Source organism: Cervus elaphus, chromosome 14, assembly GCF_910594005.1.
Source record: "Cervus elaphus chromosome 14, mCerEla1.1, whole genome shotgun sequence".
Taxonomy (NCBI): domain Eukaryota; kingdom Metazoa; phylum Chordata; class Mammalia; order Artiodactyla; family Cervidae; genus Cervus; species Cervus elaphus.
Genome location: NC_057828.1, coordinates 28248313 through 28269606, shown reverse-complemented (window position 1 = coordinate 28269606; position 21294 = coordinate 28248313). Strand labels below are relative to the sequence as shown.

At 40.3% G+C, this 21294-nt stretch overlaps 1 protein-coding gene across 3 annotated transcripts in view; it reads right to left on the bottom strand.

Annotated features, from left to right (window-relative positions):
* The window catches only part of DISP1 (dispatched RND transporter family member 1), a 226377-nt gene extending 216213 nt beyond the window's left edge, over window positions 1-10164 (bottom strand). The window contains exon 1 of one of the 3 annotated variants that reach the window (XM_043924469.1): window positions 10051-10164. In XM_043924469.1, the coding sequence (XP_043780404.1) occupies window positions 10051-10102 (52 nt within the window). In that variant the 5' untranslated portion in view covers window positions 10103-10164. Of the gene's footprint in view, window positions 1-9993 lie in introns of all 3 variants that reach the window. The other 2 variants (XM_043924468.1, XM_043924467.1) reach the window with 2 other exon arrangements.
* Window positions 10165-21294: the final 11130 nt, after the last annotated feature.

The following is a 21294-nucleotide window of genomic DNA, read 5'->3' as shown; positions in this document are numbered from 1 at the left end:
AATAAGTATTCAGAATGCTACTGCAACGATTATCTCACTGTCCTTTGTTGTATTAAAATACATAGGAAGAAAAAGAATGTGATGTTTTCCACATTGAACTGCTAAGTTCCGAAACTGATTTCAGAAAATTCTGAGATTCAATTTTTTTCCTCATTTTCATGGCCTTCAAAGAGTTTCATAACTAGCCATTATATAACATGACTGAAGAAAATCACTTACAAGCCCAATTTTAAAGACTAAGGAATCAGGCAAAGGGAAGTAGCAGACTTTGCAGTACTTTATTGAGGTATATTTGCAGAATCAAGCTGGGAATTTTCTAGCTCTAAGTTTTATTGTTGATCCATCAACTAGTTAGCCCGCCACGGTACACTGACATAGAAAAAGATTTTAGAGTCCCAAGATACACAGAAACTACTAAAGACATAAGAATGACATATTTAGAAATATCAGTTCATATGCTGGTTCCATTCAGAAAGTGTTACTGATCTTAGGTACCTATAAACTTTTTTTCTGTAAAAGGTCAGTAGTATTTAGGCCTTGCAGGCCATAAAGTCTCATTGGCAACTACTCAACTCTGCCATTGTAGCCCCACGGCAGCCAATGACAGTACATAAATGAATGAGTATGGCTGATATTCCAATAAAACTTGATTTACTAAAACAGGCCAGATTTGGCATGTGGACCATAGTTTGCTAATCTCTGATTTATACACATGAAATCAAGGAGCTAGAAAAGACCCTGGAGATCACATGGCAAACTCCCATTCAATGCCAAGATATCTCTATATCCAACGCCAGTGACCATCTGGCTCAGAATAGGTTCTATAAATGAATTGTTTTCCAAGCTAGATGGTTACTCCTCAATAAAGGGACTTCATGCTTTTTGGATAGGATATTTTCCTACAGTGAAGAACTATCTAGAGCACTGTAGGTCATTTAGTATTCCTGGTTTCATGAACAGTCACAAATACACATCCATCACTGTGACAACCAAAACCTTCCCCACATGTTCCCAAATCCCATAAGATGGGAGTACTGGTACCCAGTGGGTGAAGATATATTGAGCTATCTTGAGATGGGATATGTGGCAGCTGTCCATGCAGCCGTTTCCCCTTCTACCTAGGGCAGACATGACTAATCAATCACAATACTATTTCCTACTGAGGTTGGACTTTGCTTCAGAATGTTTAATACAATGCTCAAGGCAACTATCACCAATGAACCAAAACTGTGACGTTAAAACATATTTGTTATCCCTAATCTAAAAAGATAGTTCTATACACACACACACACACACACACACACTGAAAAGAAACTGGCTTCCTTTAAGCTTATGAAGCTAAAAAATAATATGGTTTAATTTTAAACCCTACAGGATGTTTCGAAAGTTTGCGTGAACATTTCTTGGTTTTGACACTGCCGGGGCCACTGAAGGCGCTTGGCGCGCTGAGGAATGAGGGGCACTGCTGTACGCCAAAGGTGATCCTGCATGCTCCTCGGCTTTTAATATCCCATAGAAAGAGATGTGGATGTGAAACCCGTTTAAATTACCTAAGTCTAGACTGTAACCCCATTGAACATACAAATAGGAATTCTCTTTTTCACATTTTTAATAATACATAGGCTCGCCCAAAATGTAACTGCTCTGAAAGTCAAGGCAAGACTGTATTTAATTCTTTTCTGAATTTTGCCAAGAGTTAATTCAACATTTTGGAAAATCACCTCAATGACTGCAATATAATTCAGTGTATGTAAGTGTGATTTATCTGAATAAACCTGAATTTTTACTTATTTCAGTCACAATAATTCCAGACACAGGTAACAAAGTTAACCACTTGCTATGTATAGAGCATATACGTTTTGAAAAATATATTTAATGACTTTATTTTTATTTCTCCTTTATATTACAATTAGAACATTATGTTCATTTCTTTGCAGCCAGGTTTGCAAGTAGTTACAATATATCTATGAATTCACTTCAGCATAATAAAGGGGGGACTACAAAACATTTGTTTTAAAAACAGAGCATTGGCTCTGCCAGGTTAAGAACCACTGGTCTAAACTAATGAAATCTTTGTACCAAATTTCACTAACAAAGACACCAATCTTGCCCACAATTTTGAAACAAATCTAACGTGTTTCAAGAGTTTAAATACAACTTTCACTGGCTAGCTGAAGTCATTTTTACAGAAAAACACAGACCTGCAATGTAGGTGCAGTTTCTGTATCTCCTCTCCCCTGCTATATTAAATACACAAGAAACGTCTTAGGACCTCTAAGTGCTCCAGCACATTGGAGCTGTCACTGTGATTATTTCCAACCAATTGTGAAGAGAACTGGCAGTGTTACAGAGTCCATGAAAGAACCCAGTCATCACTGAGGCAACTGCCCTTGAGCATCAGACAGAAAGATTCTACTCTAAGCCAGTCCATTTTCCATTCAATTATGTTATTGAGAGCTGTCTCTTGTTCTGCACAGAACAGCTCTAGAACAGCATTCAAGAGGGCAAAAACATTCAGTATCTGCACTGTCTGTGTAAGAGATTACTAGATTAAAAATTTAAAGGCTTGACATTGACTGAAAGTGGAAATAATCTCCATATAAGTCTACATATTATACACACACATATATAATGGACTAAGGCCAACTGCAAGCCTAGTTTCTAAGAATGTTAATTACTGTTTCCAAGTACAAGTCTCTCTTTAAAAACCTTTTTATAGTTCATGGCAGTTTTAAGTCTTAGAGTGTGAATCATGCTCATGCTCAGTGGCTAAGTCATGTCAGACTCTTTGCGACCGCATGGACTGCAGTCCACCAGGCTCCTCTGTCCATGGGATTTTTCCAGACAAGACTACTGGAGTGAGCTCGCATTCCTTCTCCAAGGATCTTCCCCACCCAGGGATGGAACCTGCATCTCCCGCATTGGCAAGTGGATTCTTAACATTGAGCCACCAGGGAAGCCCTAGAATGTAAGTAAGAGCCCATAGTCTTTAAGTACTTCAAAGACTAAATCTCAAAGCAACACAGTAAACATAAATAAGGGAGGGTCCCAGATACTTTCTTTAAACCAAGTTTCCAACTATTCTAAGTTAAGCAGTGACATTCAGTTTTGAGAGCTAAGAGAGACAGGCATGTTAGAACATAATTTCAATGATTTAGTTATTTTTCTATTCTTCAGAGACATGCATGTAAAAGTGAGTGGAAGGAAGAGGAAAAAAACAGCAAGGCTTTGAAATGGTCTGTAAGTAATTCTTGGGTCTCCCAGGGAATAAGGCAACCAGGTCCAGGGAACTAGCACTTCTCACATTTCTCTGCAGAAAACTTTCTATATGACCCACTTCTAAACCTACAAGGTGCATTAGCTACTTAGCCACAAACAGCCCAAAGCCAGCCCTGACTCAACACAATCTCTGAGGAATAAGTATTATAAATAGAGAGGACAAAGCTGAAAAGGATGGCTAATATGCAAACAAGAATATTGAGACCAATATACGTCTTTATAAGCCAAAATGCTGAATAGCTAAAACACAAGTAGGATAAAATTAAATAGAGAGTAAGTGTAAAGTCATGCATTTCAATTTAAAAATCAGCTCTACGGGTACAAGGACCACACTAACAGAGAGTTCCTCCTGCAGAAATCTAGGGGGCTCTGGCTTACCAAATGCTTAATATAAGAGCAAGATGTGTCTACTTGAATATTCACACAATTTTGGACAAAAAGAGTATGGTCCACTTTACAGGAAGTTAACAGTCCCACTATTTGCTGCCTTGATCAGACACCTAAACTAGTGCAGACAATGATGGAAGCTGAATTTTCAGAATACTGACAATCTACTGCATCCAGAATAAGACAATTGGGATAGTGAGAGATCTAGATATTGGCATTATTTAACCTGAAGAAGAGATAATAAGACATAGTTATTTTAAATATGTGACAAAACTTTATATAGCAAAGAGGAAATAGTTCTGTGTTTCTCTACAACTAAAACCAACTAGATTTTAAAAACACACACACAATAGGTAATTTGGATCTGTTGCATAAAAAGGAAGTGAACACCTACCTAGTCACTCTATGTATTCGGGCAAGGGCCTGAAGTCCTCTGGGATAAGAAGTGTTATCAGGGTACCCAAATCAGGTAGAAGAATGGATTAAGGGACTGTTACAGGTTCATCCAATTCTGCAATGATATTCTTTTAAGTACAGAAGAAAAAGTACAAGCTGAGTCAACAGACACTATTTATTTCCCTAGTAGCAAGTTATGTTAGAGAAAGGAGAGAAGAAATAAAGACAGCCAAGTGATTTTAAGGTACACTTTAAAATACATGGTATGTAAGGACCTCAAAGTGAGATGCAGTGGAAAAGAGAACTGGATTTAGGGTTGGAAGACTTTTCATTTAAAATGGTGAGTAACTGAAACACAGGCAGGATAAAATTTAACAGGAAGCAAGTGTAAAGTCACGCATCTCAATTTAAAAATTAGTTGTACAAGTGCAGTGTTTTCATTCAAAAATGTTGAATAGCTGCATCCCAGTTCCAGCCCAGCCTAGCTAGTCAGTGAACCTTTCTGTGGCTCAAGTTTTTCTACCTCTGAACTAAGGATACCACCTCTCCTGCCCCAAGGATCAAAGGACCAAATAAGAAAAGCACTATCTAAATAATTTATACATAACTTATCATTGTTATTATTCTACATTAGTCAGACTCTTCTAAGCTCTGTTCACCTCACTTTAAAAAGGATATGAAAAACCTATTATCTTATAAAATCAACCAAGTTCAGACCTTGTGATTTAACTAGAGAGACAGAAAGCATGTTCTGTGTAGAAACCTCAAGGAAAAGAGAGTCTTATCCAAAGAAAAGTAACAAGGTACTTATTATAGAATAAGTTTTGTGTTCTTCTAAAGAATGCAGTTCAGCTGTTTTCTATAGGAAAAGGAAATGAGATTCAGAAAAGGTGGACTTAAATGGTTGCAAGTGAGACTACAGGCAGGTCTAGAGAATAACATTTTACATGCTTTTCCTGAGATCAAATGAAACGAATCCAACATGTCAGGATGATAAGACCCTGGAAGAGGCTATAGAGGTTTAGAACTCAAAACCTACTTGTCCTGGATTGGTCAACACTTAATACCCTTAAGGGAGTCAATCAGATTATTTCCCAAGGTCCTTTCCAGCTCTAGAACTCAGAGAGTTAGAACCAATAAATAACTTTATTAGGAAAAGAAATAAAGTTAGCAGTTGTACTTGGGAGCATGTTTTATATGAGCTTTCTACTTTCATCAAAAGTGCTCTTATTTAAGTGATAAAGCAAATAAGGTAAAATGTTAAAAATAGGTGAATCTGAGTAAACAGTATACAGGTGGTTCCCTGTACTATTTCTATTTTTGCAACTTTATTCAATTACTATGAAATAGTCATCATTTAGGTTTAAAATATTAGGAGCTGACTAATTGACTGTTACTGCTTATCTTACTAGTTTTTGTGGGAAAGTCTGTAACTTGATTATGTGTCACTTCGTAGGGCCTGCACTCCCTCCTCTGCTGTAATTAACACAAGTTCACTCATAAATAGTGCTTGGTCTTCTGGCATCTACAGTGTTCTCATCAATCCCAATGCTTACATCCTCTCAATTTTGCAAATAAACCTCAATATTTGTTTTTTATTCACATGTCTTTTTAGTTTGTTTTTTAATTAGAGAATAATTGCTTTACAATGTTGTGTTGGTTTATGCCATATAACAATGCGAATCAAAATTGTGTGTGTGTGTGTGTGTGTGTGTGTGTGCACGCGCGCACACGTGCGCACGCGTATCTGGAGAAGAGAACGGCAACCCACTCCAGTTTTCTGGCCTGGAGAATTCCATGGACTGTATAGTCCATGGGGTCGCATAGAGTCAAATACTGCTGAGTGACTTTCACACATACACACACATACACATATATCGTCTCCCTCTTGTCTTGCCTGGAGAATCCCATGGACTAGCGGAGCCTGGTGGGCTACAGTCCATGGGATCACAAAGAGTTGGACAGGACTAAGCAACTGACACTTCTTGAACCTTCAACCCTTCCCTTAAACCTCTCCAACACTCCTAATTACCATATAAACTTTGACTTCCCAGCCTCTGCCAGGTCATTCTCACAGAGGTGGGAGAGATGGAAGGGACTTTTTTCCCCTGCCTGCTACAGGCAATGAGGGAGCACACTGTCCGCAGGGTATTTTAAAACAATAATAAATGCAACTAAAAGTCTTTCTGCTTCTTATCATCACCAGGCACTGGCAATATGAAACAACCTTAATGTTTAGACACTCCTTCCAACCACTGCAGACAGCTTCAAACATTACCCTTAACATGTCACCAGTAATAGTCAGCTTCTTCAACCTCTGCCCAAATCTTTTATCCAATAGTTTTTCTTTACCTTGGGATCTCAAAATAAAAACAAAAACTAATGATAAGAACAACAAATACTAAAAGCAATCAGTGTACTTTCCACAATATTTGTAACTGTGAGGCATATCATTATCACTTTAATAGAAAAGCTCATATAAAATCTAATGCGATGCCTCTCTCAAGCAGAACTAAGTAGAGTCTCTATATATCACCTCAATCAATTATGATTTAGCATTAAAACTATTTTTCAAACAACAATAATGTAAACAAGTGGTTCACAGCCATAACCTAATGCCTGGAGGCTGGAAAATTTGCCAAGATTTATGGGCTCAGATGCAGCAGAATGAACAAGGCTCTACTAACATAACTGCAGTCCTTTTGGCCACTCTGTTCCCCTTACATCATATGGAGGGCCATGTCATCTTAGTCACTATGAAAAAAAAAGTCTAACTCAGTGAAAGAAAAAGCCCAGAAAGAGATTTTAAAAGGAGTCGACTATGCCTAAGTTAATCTTGCCAAGGGCCTGCATCAAAGGCAATGCACAGTTGGATGGTAAAATCAGCAGATCAACACTCTGCTTGGTATCTTCCTGTTCAAAGCTGTAACAAATCCTCCTGACTCCATCAAAAGGCAGGGAATGGCTGCCAACTAGGGTATGCAGATAACTGAGAATGGACTACATAATCATAAAATTGATAACCAGAGAGTTGTTGTTGTTGTTTAGTCACTAAGTCGTGTCCAACTCTTTGCAACACCATGCTGTAGCCCTCCAGGCTCCTCTGTTGATGGGATTTCCCGGGCAAGAATACTAGAATGGATTGCCATTTCCTTCTGCAGGGGATCTTACCCACTCAGGGATCGAACCACATCTTCTGCATTGGCAGACAGGTTCTTTAGCACTGAGCCACCAAGAAAGCCCAATCAGAGTACAGAATCAAAAAACTCAATATAACAAGCTACTTCACGTATTACAAACTGGTGATTAAAAAGAAAATGCTAGCATGTGTATAACAAGGGAGTTTTGATTATAGCTGTTTTAACAGTTCTTCCAATGCACAGATACATGTTTCAGTGTGGCAGAAATAAAAAACAGTAAATTCATAAGAATAATGAGTAATTTGCCACACCCTGATTTTAAAAAAATGCCACTACTGGTTAAGCTGTAAAATACATCTAAATCCTACAAAATAATACTTAGAATTTATCTAGAGAAGGCTAAAAAATTTACTCAACATTAGAACAAAAGATAAAAATTCCAAAGATAATCCAGAACACAAAGCAATCAAATTTCAAACATACTATTCAGACATATAACTAGAAACTTGCTACAGAAGGCAGGACTCTTGTGTTTCAAAAGTGAGCACTTCCTCTCCTATGAACTAATGTCTAAGAACCTACAGGCTTTCTCCTAAAAGCAAGGGAAAGGGGGAAAGAACACATTTTCAAATCAACAATATATGGAAAAATCAGAAAAGGCCTTTTCATAAAAACAGTATTGTCTAAAGAAATAAGATTGAATTAAAACATATAGAAATCTACCTGACAATTAATTCAATAGCTTTAAAGATCAGTATCATCTTTTCACTTTCTAATTTAAAAAATTATTCAATTTCCTTTCATGTTACAGCATTGTTTACGTAATGCTTTCCACTTGAAAGTTTCAGGTTTGCCCCTAAACACATGAAGTTATAACAATCTTGCTGCTGCTGCTAAAGTCGCTTCAGTTGTGTCCGACTCTGTGCGACCCCATAGACGGCAGCCCACCAGGCTCCTCCATCCCTGGGATTCTCCAGGCAAGAACACTGGAGTGGGTTGCCATTTCCTTCTCCAATGCAGGAAAGTGAAAAGTGAAAGTGAAGTCGCTCAGTCGGCCAACTCTTCACGACCATATGGACTGCAGCCTACCAGGCTTCTCCGTCCATGGGATTTTCCAGACAAGAGTACTGGAGTGGAGTGCCCTTGCGTTCTCCAACAACAATCTTACACAAGCATAAATTTTCAAGGCCATCAAGAGTTTAGCTTAATAATACTATGTTGTACACTTCAAATTTATTAAAAGAGTACATCTTAAGTGTTCCTACCACAAAACAAAAGAGAGAAATAAGTAACATGTGACATGATGGTTTGTTAATTAGTTTGACTGTGATAATCATTTTGCAATATACGTGCATATTGTTATCATGTTGTACACCTCAAGTATACGCAATTTTGATTTGTCAATTACGCCTCATTAAAGCTGAGGAAAAGAGTTTACAAGCTAGCAAGACACCAAGCCATCAATAAACAGAAACTGTTCAAGTTTACTTGAATTAGCGCAAGTAAAACCACTAAATCAGATCTAAAAGATCTACAAACCAATACTGTAGTTTTAAAAATTTTTTTAAAATGTTAACATTTGAAATATAAACTGCTTGAAACAAGCAAAAGACTCAATCATCAGATATCATCCTCCACTAAGGACAACGCTCTCCCTAGGTACCTTGCCCAGTTTGTGACAAAAATACAAAATTTGCCATTACCTAAAGCTAAAACAGTCTTTGTAAGTACACAGAAGTGAGACACTATAATGATGTAGATTAGGAAGTACATACTAAGTGTAGTCAATAAAACATAAATAAAATGCAGCAATAACTAAAATTAATAATAATTACCTCTGGTAATGATAAAAGCAAGCCCACACACTACACAATTGCCAATAAGGAAAACTAAATAAGCTAATGTGTATATAACAACAGATCTTGGGCTATCAATACTTTTAAAAAATCTACCCATGGAAAATACATGTTTTCCTTGTAGCAGAAATAAAAAGTAACAATAAATCCATGGGAATTGCTACTCAAAAACTAAACACAACAGGATAACTCTGAGTAAAAATACATTACAAAGTTATGCAGAGAAACAATGAACAGTAACTGACAACGTGACTGCACTGGCTTTCCATGTAATTATCACTGTAATTATCACTAAACGCATTTAGAAGCTGACTGCATGATAAAGGAAATAAGACAACCTAAACTCAGCAAGGTAGGAAAGATTCCAAAAGGAAAACTTTGGCTGGCGTGCTGGTATGAGTATAACTTTAAAGCACTATCTATTTGACAAAGAAATGCAACATAAGTTGAACCTGGGTGCGGAAGAGTTCAAGTTTTCCCTGGAAATGTAAATTCTTCCCCGAAATTCACAAGGGTTTAAAAAAAAAAAAAAAAGCCGCATCAGTAAACCAGCATTAATTGCAAATGAGGCAACAGCAGTTCAGCATCCAATAGGCGGTCTGATCATCTTTCTGATCCGTTAGGTCAAGAGTCCTTCTCACCTATGACCCTCAGAGAGGGCTGACTCCTTGCTCTCAAGCCTCCTCAGCAAGACAACCTTTGCCAACTCATGCCACCCTCACAGACGGTCTGCCAAGTCCCGGGACACTCCCCCAAGGGGGACAGTCTTCCTCCGAGACGCCTCCAGCCCAGTGTCACCCGCCACTCCCCCTCCCCTTCTCAGGGCCTCTCCGGCCTCAGGGTCCCCAGTGCCTCCCTCCCCAGACCCTCACGGCTGCCCTCAGAGCTCCCCGCCCCCGGTCCCCGACCCCCAATTCTAGTCCCCTCCCTCAAACCTGGGGTCACCGTTCTCTCTCTGCCCGCGCAGGGAGTCCCGATTCTCCCGTCCCTACCCGGTCTCCGCGTCCCGCGACGCGGGGCGGCGGCGAAGGCGCCGAGAAGCATCCACTGAGGAGACAAGTGCCTGGGGACTCTCCGGCTCCGACCTGGACCGGAGCCGGGCTTCCGCCTCGCGCCGGAAGGCATTCGCGAGCGGGAGCGGAAGTCCCGCCCCACCCGCTCCCCGCCGGCCGGCGGGCAAAGACCGCACTGTGAGGTCTAGCCAGAACGTCAGGAGGATACGCTGGGGGTTAACCGGGGTCGTAGGCATCCAGCCGAGAGAAAAAAGGCTTATCGTGAAGGGCCAAGGCGCCAAACGTCTTTCTCCTTGCAGCTTCTCTTTACAGCCGATGAGCCAACGCACCTGCAATCACTTGACCAAGGGGCTGTTCTTGCTGACGCCCCCAGAGGAACAAGATGACTCAGACCCTGACCCCTGACCCCACAATCTAGTTGAAAATTGACATAAATATAAACAGAGATGAATAACACCACAAGGCAGCACTGCTTCATTCCTTAATCCAGATGTTTATCACCTGCTATATATCACTTATTGAACAACTAGGCTGTAAACAGATGCAAGCCCCTATTTTATGAAGCGAGGGAGGCTCTCAGGGCAATGAACTAGGCAGAGTAAATCAAACAGCGACCCATCCCTCGGGAAACTTAGGGTAGTATAGGGACAGATATATGGGCAAATAAGTGCAATGAAACCATCTAGCATTAGAGGAACTATGGCCGAGCTGAAGGCAATGGTGGCAGTAGGAAGGTGAGCAGACACAAGGCTCTAGAAATACTGGCTCCTCAGTGAGTCTGAAATGAATGATGAATAAGAATTAAAGGTCAAACAAGGTAGGGAAGGGCATGCAGAAGAGAAGGATGCCAGAGAGAGCTTGGTTTAATTAGGGATCTGGAGGAGGGTACAGCTAATTTAGCAAGGTCTGCGATCGGGAAGTCGGGAGGAAGCACAATGAGAGGAGCGAAGCCCAGATCTGGAAGACTGTTTTGTATTATACTAAGGAATTTAGACTTTAGACTCCAGGCAACAGGGAATCAGTGCATTATCTGTAGGGGAACAGACTAAACACTGAGTCATGGGTTGATTAGCATGATTGGCCTGCTCATCAAAGGAAAAGAACTTGAAAGATCATGGATAGAGCATTGTACCTGTGAGGGTGTTTTCTCAAGCTGTCATCAGTTCAGTCACTCAGTCGCGTCCAGCTATTTGTGACCCCATGGACTGCAGCAGACCAGGCTTCCCTGTCCATCACCATCTCCTGGAGTTTACTTAAACTCATGTCCGTAGAGTCGGTGATGCCATCCAACTATCTCATTCTCCATCGCCCCTTCTCGTCCTGCCTTCAGTCCTTCCCAACATCAGGTGGTCAGTTTTCTGATGAGTCAGTTCTTCACATCAGGTGGCCAAAGTATTGGAGCCTCAGCTTCAGCACCAGTCCTTCCAATGAATATTCAGGACAGATTTCCTTTAGGGTTGACTGGTTTAATCTCCTTGCAGTCCAAGGGATTCTCAAGAGTCTTCTCCAATACCACAGTGCAAAAGCATCAATTTAAACTGTTATACCCAGATGTAAAAATGATGGATGACTACAACAACTCTACACAGGCAAGGCCACCAGAGCTCAGACCCTGGGGTTGTCTACTGGGCAAATCACCCCAACCAACTGAGTGGCCAGATGAAGCTGTGGCAACCATGGGATGAAGGGGCTGAGAAGGAAGAAATTTCATTACCAGCTACAGTAATGAGGACTGTTGCCTCTATTCTCTTACTTGCTACTGTTTAATCAGTACCCTCTTGCACAACAAACCCCGTTTTTCCTTTTTAGAAATAAATGGTATAGCAGTTTTTTCTAATTCTTTTCCTTTTGCCAACAACAAACTATGTTGCAATATATGGAGATAGAATTAGGTAATATAAAAGGAAGACTGGACATCTTGTAGAACATCTGTACTTAGAGGGCATAGTATCACCTCTGAATGGAGTAGAAAGACACAGATTTGAGCTTAAAACTCAACATTGAGAAAACTAAGAGCATGGCATCTGGTGCCATCACTTCATGGCAAATAGATGGGGAAACAATGGAAACAGTGAGAGACTTTATTTTCTTGGGCTCCAAAATCACTGCAGATGGTCACTGCAGCCATGAAATTAAAAGACACTTGCTTCTTGGAAGAAAAGCTATGACCAACCTAAACAGCATATTAAAAAGCAGAGACATTACTTTGCCAACAAAGGTCTGTCTAGTCAAAGCTATGGTTTTTCCAGTAGTCATGAATGTGAGAGTTAGACTATAAAGAAAGCTGAGCGTGGAAGAATTGATGCTTTTGAACTGTGGTGTTGGAGAAGCTCTTGAGAGTCCCTTGGACTGCAAGGAGATCCAACCAGTCCATCCTAAAGGAAATCAGTCCCAAATATTCATTGGAAGGACTGATGCTGAAGCTGAAACTCCAATACTTTGGCCACCTGATGTGAAGAGCTGACTCACTGGAAAAGAGCCTGATACTGGGAAAGATTGAAGGTGGAAGGAGAAGGGGTCGACAGAGGATGAGATGATTGGATGGCATCACCAACTCGATGGACATGAGTTTGAGTAAGCTCTGATAGTTGGTGATGGACAGGGAAACCTGGTGTGCTGTCCATGGGGTTGCACAGAGTCAGTCAGGGCTGAGCAAATGAACTGAACTGAACTGAACTGAGGGAACAGAGAAAAGATGGCCATTAAAGCTGAGTCCCGTGGCAGTGCCCTAAAGAAAAGATCTATTAACACCCCTTACCAAGGACCCAGGACCTGACCTGTTTTCTTTGATTACAGGAAATATCCCTGTGTACTTCTGAAACATTTTTGTTGTTGTTGTTTTGCTTGACTAGGCAAGAAAGATTTCTGCTATTTGCAACCAAATAGCAATTTTGTTTAAGACAATCTACTCCCAGAGCTCCTGTTGAACAGGCACTGAGTCAAATGATCCACATTCATTGACACAGCAAACTGAAATGGATGTAGCATATGTTCAGTCATGTCCAACTTTTTGCGACTCTATAGACTGTAATCCACCAGGCTCATCTGTCCATAGGATTTTCCAAGCAGGAATATTGGATTGAATTGCCATTTCCTCCTTCAGGGGATCTTTCTGACCCAGGGATCAACTTGCTTCTCTTGTGTCTCCTGCATGGCAGGCAGATTCTTTACCACTGAGCTACCGAGAAAGCTGAAGTGGATGTTGACACAACCCAAATAGGCTAAGAAGTCTCTCATGCATGAATTTAAGCATTGACACATAGCCCTCCACTTGGTCTCCCTTTCATGTTGAAATAGAAATGTGACATAAACCCAGGATTGGGTTAGGCATGAGCAAAGTGTCCCACACTTATAGAAAAAAAATGAGTAGGGGAACCAGAGGGAAGAGGAGAGAGAAATGATAAGGAAGAGAGAAAGATGGGGAAAGAGAAGACATAATTATCTGAGAAATAATTAGGTCATCTTGGTTTCTATCTTTTCAGTTTTTTAATCCAAACCCCATGAGGTCCAGCTAAACTTTCTGTCCTTAAATTCTAAGGAAATTCTATGTCCTTCCAGTAAAGTTCCCATTTGACTTGGGTTAATGTTAGTAGGTTTTTATTCCTAGCAATGAAATACCAAGACATCAGTCCACAAGACACAAGGCTGTCCACTCTCTTTTCTGCATCACTGTCTTCTCCCCAGAACTTTGGAGTCAGCTTCTAGCCCCAGGCCCAACAGCAGGAGGAAGATTTTCACACCCCCACTGCTGCCTACAGGAAAACTGTCAGAGTTACCATGGTGTTGATGGGTGGAGCAAATCATACCACCATCAATATGTAAATATGGAGGAAGATTTTGGAAACCCACACTTCTTTTTTTGAACTTTTTATTTTGTATTGGAGTATAGCCAGTTAACAATGTTGTGATAGTGTCAGGTGAATAGCGAAGGGACTCAGCCATACATACACATGTATCCATTCTCCCCCAAACTCCCCTCCCATCCAGGCTGCCACAAGGTATTAAGCAGAGTTCCATGTGCTATATAGGTTCTTGTTGGTATTTTAAATATAGCAGTGAGTGCATGACCATCCCAAACTCCCTAACTGTCCCCTCCTCCCAACAACCATAAGTTCATTTTCTAAGTCTATGAGTCTTTCTATAGAAACCAATATTTCAAATTCTTCATTATACAGAGGCGGGAGCTAAAGTCCAGCTAAACATAGCAGTTTCTCTAAGGTTGAATAGTTCAATAGTACCAGAGATAGGACTAGTTCAAAAAGCTCTCTCCCAGTCCACTTACCTGATTATTTGGTGTGGAAAGAGTCTAATACTCTCAAAAGGCTATTGTGAAAACCTTAAAAGTGTACTATAGGGATTTCTCTGGTGGTCCAGTGGCTAAGACTCTGCACTTCCAAAGCAGGGGGTCCAGGTTGGATCCCTGGTAAGGGAACTAGATCCCTTCTGCCACAACTAAGACCTGGTGCAGCCAAAATAATTAAATATACTTTTTAAAAAGTACACTACTATCCAGTCTCCTCTCTCCTGGCCTCTAGAGTTCACTCATATCTATATAATGGCATCAGTCTGACTGCAGAACCAGGACAACTGTTTAGAAGATACTTGTGAGTGTCAGCAGGTGATAGATAATTCCTCTGAACCAGGAAAGAACATCTTAAGGAATGTTTTCCTACTTTTTTTTTTCAGTATTCTCTGACTGGCTCAGACAGATAGATGGGTTAATTAACAGAGCTAATAAGACTAGATGTTTAAAAAGTTTACTCACAGATTCTCTATTCTCTTTAGTTCATACCTGATCATCTTTCTTATCTTTATTTGTTTCACCACCAGCATAAACAACAATGTCATTAAGAGTCACATCCAAAACCACGTCCTCTTCCCCTTGCACAAGCAGTAGTTTAGTAATCTATGGCAAAATAAACTAGTCTATGTGCATGCGTGCTAAGTCGCTTCAGTCGTGTCTGACTCTTTGCGACCCCATGGACTGTAGCCCGCCAGGCTCCTCTGTCCATGGGATTCTCCAAGCAAGAATACTGGAGTGGGTTGCCATGCCCTCCTCCAGGGGATCTTCCTGACCCAGGGATGGAACCCAGCTCTCTTGCATTGCTGGCACACTCTTTACCACCTGAGCCACCAGGGAAGCCCAAACTAATCTATAGTTGGGAGCAATCACAATAGCATGTTCTCTGATGTATAAATAAAATTATATTAGTAAAAGATTATGAATTGAACGACAATTAAGGTCATCCAATGCTCTCCAATTAGTAATTCCCAACTCTACTACAAGGTATCAAATAAAGGTGTTTTCTGTGAAGATCTCAGTCTTCTGTGCTCAAATAATATCACTTAAAGTGAAAGCTAAGTCTTATTACATTGAGGGTGGTGTTTTCTTCCTAAAGGGGGAGCTGCCCCAGAAATGCTTCAGTTTAACTGAAATATTTTTGAAAACATGAACTTTTATATTTTGGTCTAGATTTTTTGTGGTAAAATATACAAAACATAAAATTGCTCATTTGAGCCATTTCAATTATGCATTTCTGTGGTATTAAGCGCATTCACAGTGTTGAATAACCATCACTCCCATCCATCTCCAGAACTTTTGCATCTTCCAAAACTGAAACTCTGTGCCTGTTAAACAATAATTCCCCATTCTCCCCTCTTCTAAATCTAATTTTGGTCTAATTGTATAGGTTTGTATATTCCATTAAAATATTTTCAACACTAATTCATACCCTCTTGAAGTAAACATATTTACAAACAGGAAATAAAACAGTGCCTTATTCACCTCTTTTCCCCTGTGGAATTCAAATGTAACATATCATTTCCATGTGGACACATTGTACAATGATCAGGTATTTCTACTTCTTTAAAACCCACACCAACGGGAATTCCACATGTAAAGGAGAAACACACCAGGGATGCTTGACATGATACTCATTAACTGAAAGTTTGGGTGGGTATGTTTGGAAGGACTTTTATACACGTTAATGATTTTAAACTGCAATCCTTGTTTTCCTTTCTGCAAAAGCCATGGACATTCCACACATCTGACTGGGACACAAACCTCACTTTGTTTTCTTTCCAGCAAAATCAAAACCAAACAGGAATGCTCCTGCCAGAAAAAGCTTCACCTGCTAAATTCCAACAAGTCTAGGAAAACAAGCCTTTCCTCTTCAATAAAGATTTCTCTCCCTGGCCTGGTAACTGAAATAGACACACAGTTCTACTTCTAACTTAAAAATCTCACCACTAGGTAGAGTAATAGACTGAATTTTTAGCCCTGAATCTCAATTTCCTTGTTTAGTCACGAAGTTGTGTCCAACTCTTTGCAGCCCCATGGACTGTAGTCTGCCAGGCTCCTCTGCCCATGGGATTTTGCAGGCAAGAATACTGGAGTTGGTTGCCATTTTCTACTTCAGGGTCTCAATAATACAAACCTATTTCCCAAGAAGAAATTACCTACAGTCTGAGAAGATTGAGACAAGACTTTCCTTGTGAAAACAATAGGAGTATGTCTTAAAGAGGAATATGCCCTCTCTACAAAAGTATCACGATGAATTAGTAAGAAGTCACTTCCTTTTTTTTCTTTTTTGGTTGTGCTGGGTCTTCATTGCAATGTGCAAGGTTTCTCTAGTTGCCATGCAAGGGGGCTTCTCTAATTGTGGCACACAGGTTCTCTAGTTGTGGGGCTCAGGCTTAGTCGCCCTGCAGCAAGTGGGATCTTAGTTCCTCAGCCAGGAATCAAAACTGAGTCCCCTTCATTGGAAGGATTCTTAACTGAACCACCAGGGAAGACTGCACCTCCTTTATTTTTCAGTTCAATTCAGTTCAGTCACTCAGTCGTGTCTGACTCTTTGTGACCCCATGCACACCAGGCCTCCCTGTCCATCACCAACTCCCAGAGTCCACACAAACCCATGTCCTTTGTATCTGTGATGCCATTCAACCATCTCATCCTCTGTCATCCCCTTCTCTTCCTGCCCTCAATCTTTCCCAGCATCAGGGTCTTTTCAAATGAGTCAGTTCTTCCTATAAGGTGGCCAAAGTATTGGAGTTTCAGCTTCAACATCAGTGCCTCTAATGAACACCCAGGACTGATCTCCTTTAGGATGGACTGGTTGGATCTCCTTGCAGTCCAAGGGACTCTCAAGAGTCTTCTCCAGCACCACAGTTCAAAAGCATCAATTCTTCGGCGCTCAGCTTTCTTTATAGTCCAACTCTCACATCCATATATGACTACTGGAAAAACCATAGCCTTGACTAGACAGACCTTTGTTGGCAAAGTAATGTCTCTGCTTTTTAATATGCTATCTAGGTTGGTCATAACTTTCCTTCCAAGGAGCAATTGCCTTTTAATTTCATGGCTGCAGTGACCATCTGCAGTGGTTTTGGAGCCCAAAAAATTAGTCAGCCACTGTTTCCCCATCTATTTGCCATGAAGTGATGGGACCAGATGCCATGATCTTAGTTTTCTCAATGTTGAGCTTTAAGCCAACTTTTTCACCCTCCTCTTTCACTTTCTTTCATCAAGAAGCTCTTTAGTGCTTCTTAACTTTCTGCCATAAGGGTGGTATCATCTGCATATCTGACGTTATTGATATTTCTCCCAGCAATCTTGATTCCAGCTTGTGCTTTCTCTAGCCCAGCGTTTCTCATGATGTACTCTGCATATAAGTTAAATAATCAGAGTGACAATATGCAGCCTTGACATACTCCTTTTCCTATTTGGAACCAGTCTGTTGTTCCATATCCAGTTCTAACTGTTGCTTCCTGAAATTTACAAATCAAACAATACCGTACGTGTTGAATGTATCTGCCTTGAGTAGCCATGACAGAATCAGAGGGTTTTATTTTCTGAGTCCTCTTTTTTTTCATCCTGAAGTAGACTTTCTCCATGGCAAATACTCACTGCCCAGGAAAGTACCCTGAACACAGTGTCATCAGATAAAATACAGGACACCCACTTAAATTTGACTTTCAGATTATTTTTTCATGTAAGTATTAATATGTTCCCAGATATTGCATGGACATACTTCTAGCAAGAAATTATTATTGCTTATCTGAAATTCAAATTTAACTGAGAATCCTGTATTTTTGCTTGCTAAATCTAGTACCCCTTTTGCACACAAGAAAATTTGTTAAACATTACTAAAGGAAAGATTTCTTAAATACATCAAGGCCACTTTTCTCCCACAATAGTATGAACAGACTATTGGACTGTTAACACACTATATGACAACTGCCCACCTTTGTATCCATCTTAACATTTTACAATTAAAAAAGAAGAGAAGCAAGATCAAAGATCTGTGATAAATATTGTTAAGGATTAAATGGAAATTAAATAAGATTGAGTTAGAGAAACTGATCTGATTTCTGTTATTTAGTATGTGAGTCTAGTTTTTACCTAAGTACAGAGTGGACAAGTACTACTGAACGAGATTAGTCTTTTCACTGTAGTTACTTTTAAAGTATTTTTCTGTAGGGTGGATTTGGTTGGTTTTGTTTTGTTTTAAATTATGTTCTATATTTTTTGTTCTTTTTTTTCTTTTGGCAATCAAGCAGAAATTTGATATTAGAGGAGTATAGCCCAAAGAATGCTGGAGAAATTTATACATTTTTGGAAAATGGAGAAGTGAGATTACATTAAAAAATAGACATATACCTATGATTGATTCATGTTGATACATGGTAGAAAACAACATAATATTGTAAAGCAGTTATCCTCCAATTAAAAATAAATAAATTTTAGAAAATAAAATTTTAAAAAGCATTAAAAAATAGATATGAACTTTGCTGACCTATCTGCCTCCACACTCTGTTTAGTATTCACTCCAACAGAGATAAACTGTACATAAAATAATTTCTGAGACATTGCTGTTGCCCTGGACCAAGGAACCTGTCTACATCTGTCATCTAAGATGCTAGACCTTGAGGCGCCCCTGTGGATGTACTTGCCAATGTCCTTTCCCCATTCAGGTCTTACTCTATCCCCTAAACACAAAGGAGCACTGCTGAAACCCATCTTAGCAAATATAGTTTGTCAAACACTGCCTTCACTTTTTCTTGCAACTGCTCTGTCTCCATAGAACAGAAATCAATATATCTAAGATACCATACTGTCCTTGTTAGTCTTTTTAAATCAGTCTTTTTTTTTTTTTTTTTTGGCGGCCCTGCAGCATGCGGATTCTTGGTTTCCAGACCAGTGATCAAATGCACACCCTCTGCAGTGGAATCACAGAGCCCTAATCACTAGACCACCAGGGAAGTCCCCTTAAATCAGTCTTATTAGCCTTTTGCCCCATGCAACTTTCTTATTCCTCCTCAACCAAGCATGCATTGATTCATTTGTTCATTCAACAAATATCCAGAGAGCACACAGTTCTAGATCCATCGGTAAACAAGAGACAAAAGCTCCTTGTGAAATTTGCATTCTAATAGGAAGGGCAGGGGATAAGAGGAGAAGGAAATAAGCAATAAAGGAATAAATAAATACATTGCATTTGTTACAATTTAATATATTAATTTATTTAATATGATGATAAATGTTTATTATAATTTCCTGTTTATCTCCCTGGTGATTCAGTGGTAAAGAATCTGCCTGCCAAGCAGGAGATGTGGGTTCCATCCCTGGGTCAGGAAGATCCTCTGGAGAAGGAAATGGCAACCCACTCCAGTATTCTTGCCTGGAGAATTCCATGGACAGAGGAACTTGGTGGGCTACAGTCTAAGGGGTCACAAAAGAGTTGGACATGACTTAGCAACTAAACACAACATTTATGTGACATGGTGATAAATAATTTAGGGGGAAAGAGGGCACAGTAAAAGAGTAGGAGGTTGCAATTACAACCATCAAGAAGTGACACGGGGGCAGAGGGTTGAAAAAAGTGAAAAAAAGTCATGTCTGGGGAAAAGCGTGCCATGATAGAAAGAACAGACAGGGCAAAGACTCTGAGACAGGAGCACACAAATCAAATTCTGAAAATCCAGCTCTCAGGCTTGCAACATGCTCCAAGGTGTCTCAATTCCAGCTTAGGCTCACCCTGGACTCCCTCCTAGAAGGACTGATTTGTTTGCATTTCTGTCTCCACTCTCAGCCCTGGCCGACATTTCTCCTTTGGCAGTTGCTTTCTGTTAGGTTTTGCCTGTAGGGGACATTAGGAAGAGACAAGGAAGGGACTTGTTCCTTCCTGTCTACTTCCTGTTTCCTGTCAGCATCGTTTATGGTGGCCCTTCCCCTTGGAAATGGCTGTTGCAATGAGTTACCACCTTTTACCCAACTTCCAGACCCAGCCTCATCAGGCCCCTCAGAGTATCCACTAGAGAAATGCAGCCTCACTTCCAAGTCCCAGACCCCCTTCCAGAGACTCTGTTCCTCCCTTTGTTTCCACAGCCCTAAAGTCTTGAGCTGCTTCCTGCATCCACTATCTTTCAATGCTCCCTTTTCTGTTTGCAGTGGTCTATCACTCATTTAACAAATTCCCAATACTAAGTTCTCTCTGTTGAGATAACTAGTGTGGTTTCTTTCCCTTGACTGGAACTTGGCTGATAAGGAAGCTAGAATGTAACTGACCTGAAGTCACTAACTATGTTTTATTCATCTCTGACTCAAAGCACTGAGCAGAAAACCTAGTATACAATACTGCTCATCAACATTTGTTGAAAGGATCTCAAACAAATATCATATCTACTCACAGGCAAAATAAATTGAGCCAATGCCTGGACAGTGACAGCCAACCCTAGCCATCTCCTTAAAGAAAAGTCAGAAAATCGCCTTGGTTTGCCTCCTCAGAGTAGACCAACTGGAGGGTCCTAATGTGAGCAGCAACACTCACCTCCTCCCATTCCCATTCCCTACACAGAGGGAGTTTGTGCAGAATGAAGAAGGCACGGGCAGAGAATGCAGTCAGGAACAATCAGTCCTTAGGCAGGCTACCACTAGCCCAGGGAAATTTTGAAACAAGAAGAGAGTGTTTGGGCTAAAATTACTTACTAAAAGCATTAGTGTTTGGTCCACTGCCCACCAAAACCCTGCCAAAACCCTAGTCTCTTACTGACAGGGATTCATAGCAAGACACTGAGCAGCTTATTTTAGTTTGGTCAGAAAGTATAAAAGAACATCTCTCTGGGAATACTTGTGCACTGAGAAAATACAGAGCCACATTTTAAATCTAAACTATATTCCTGCAAGGAAAATTAGTTGTAGTAAAAATGAAGCCAATGATA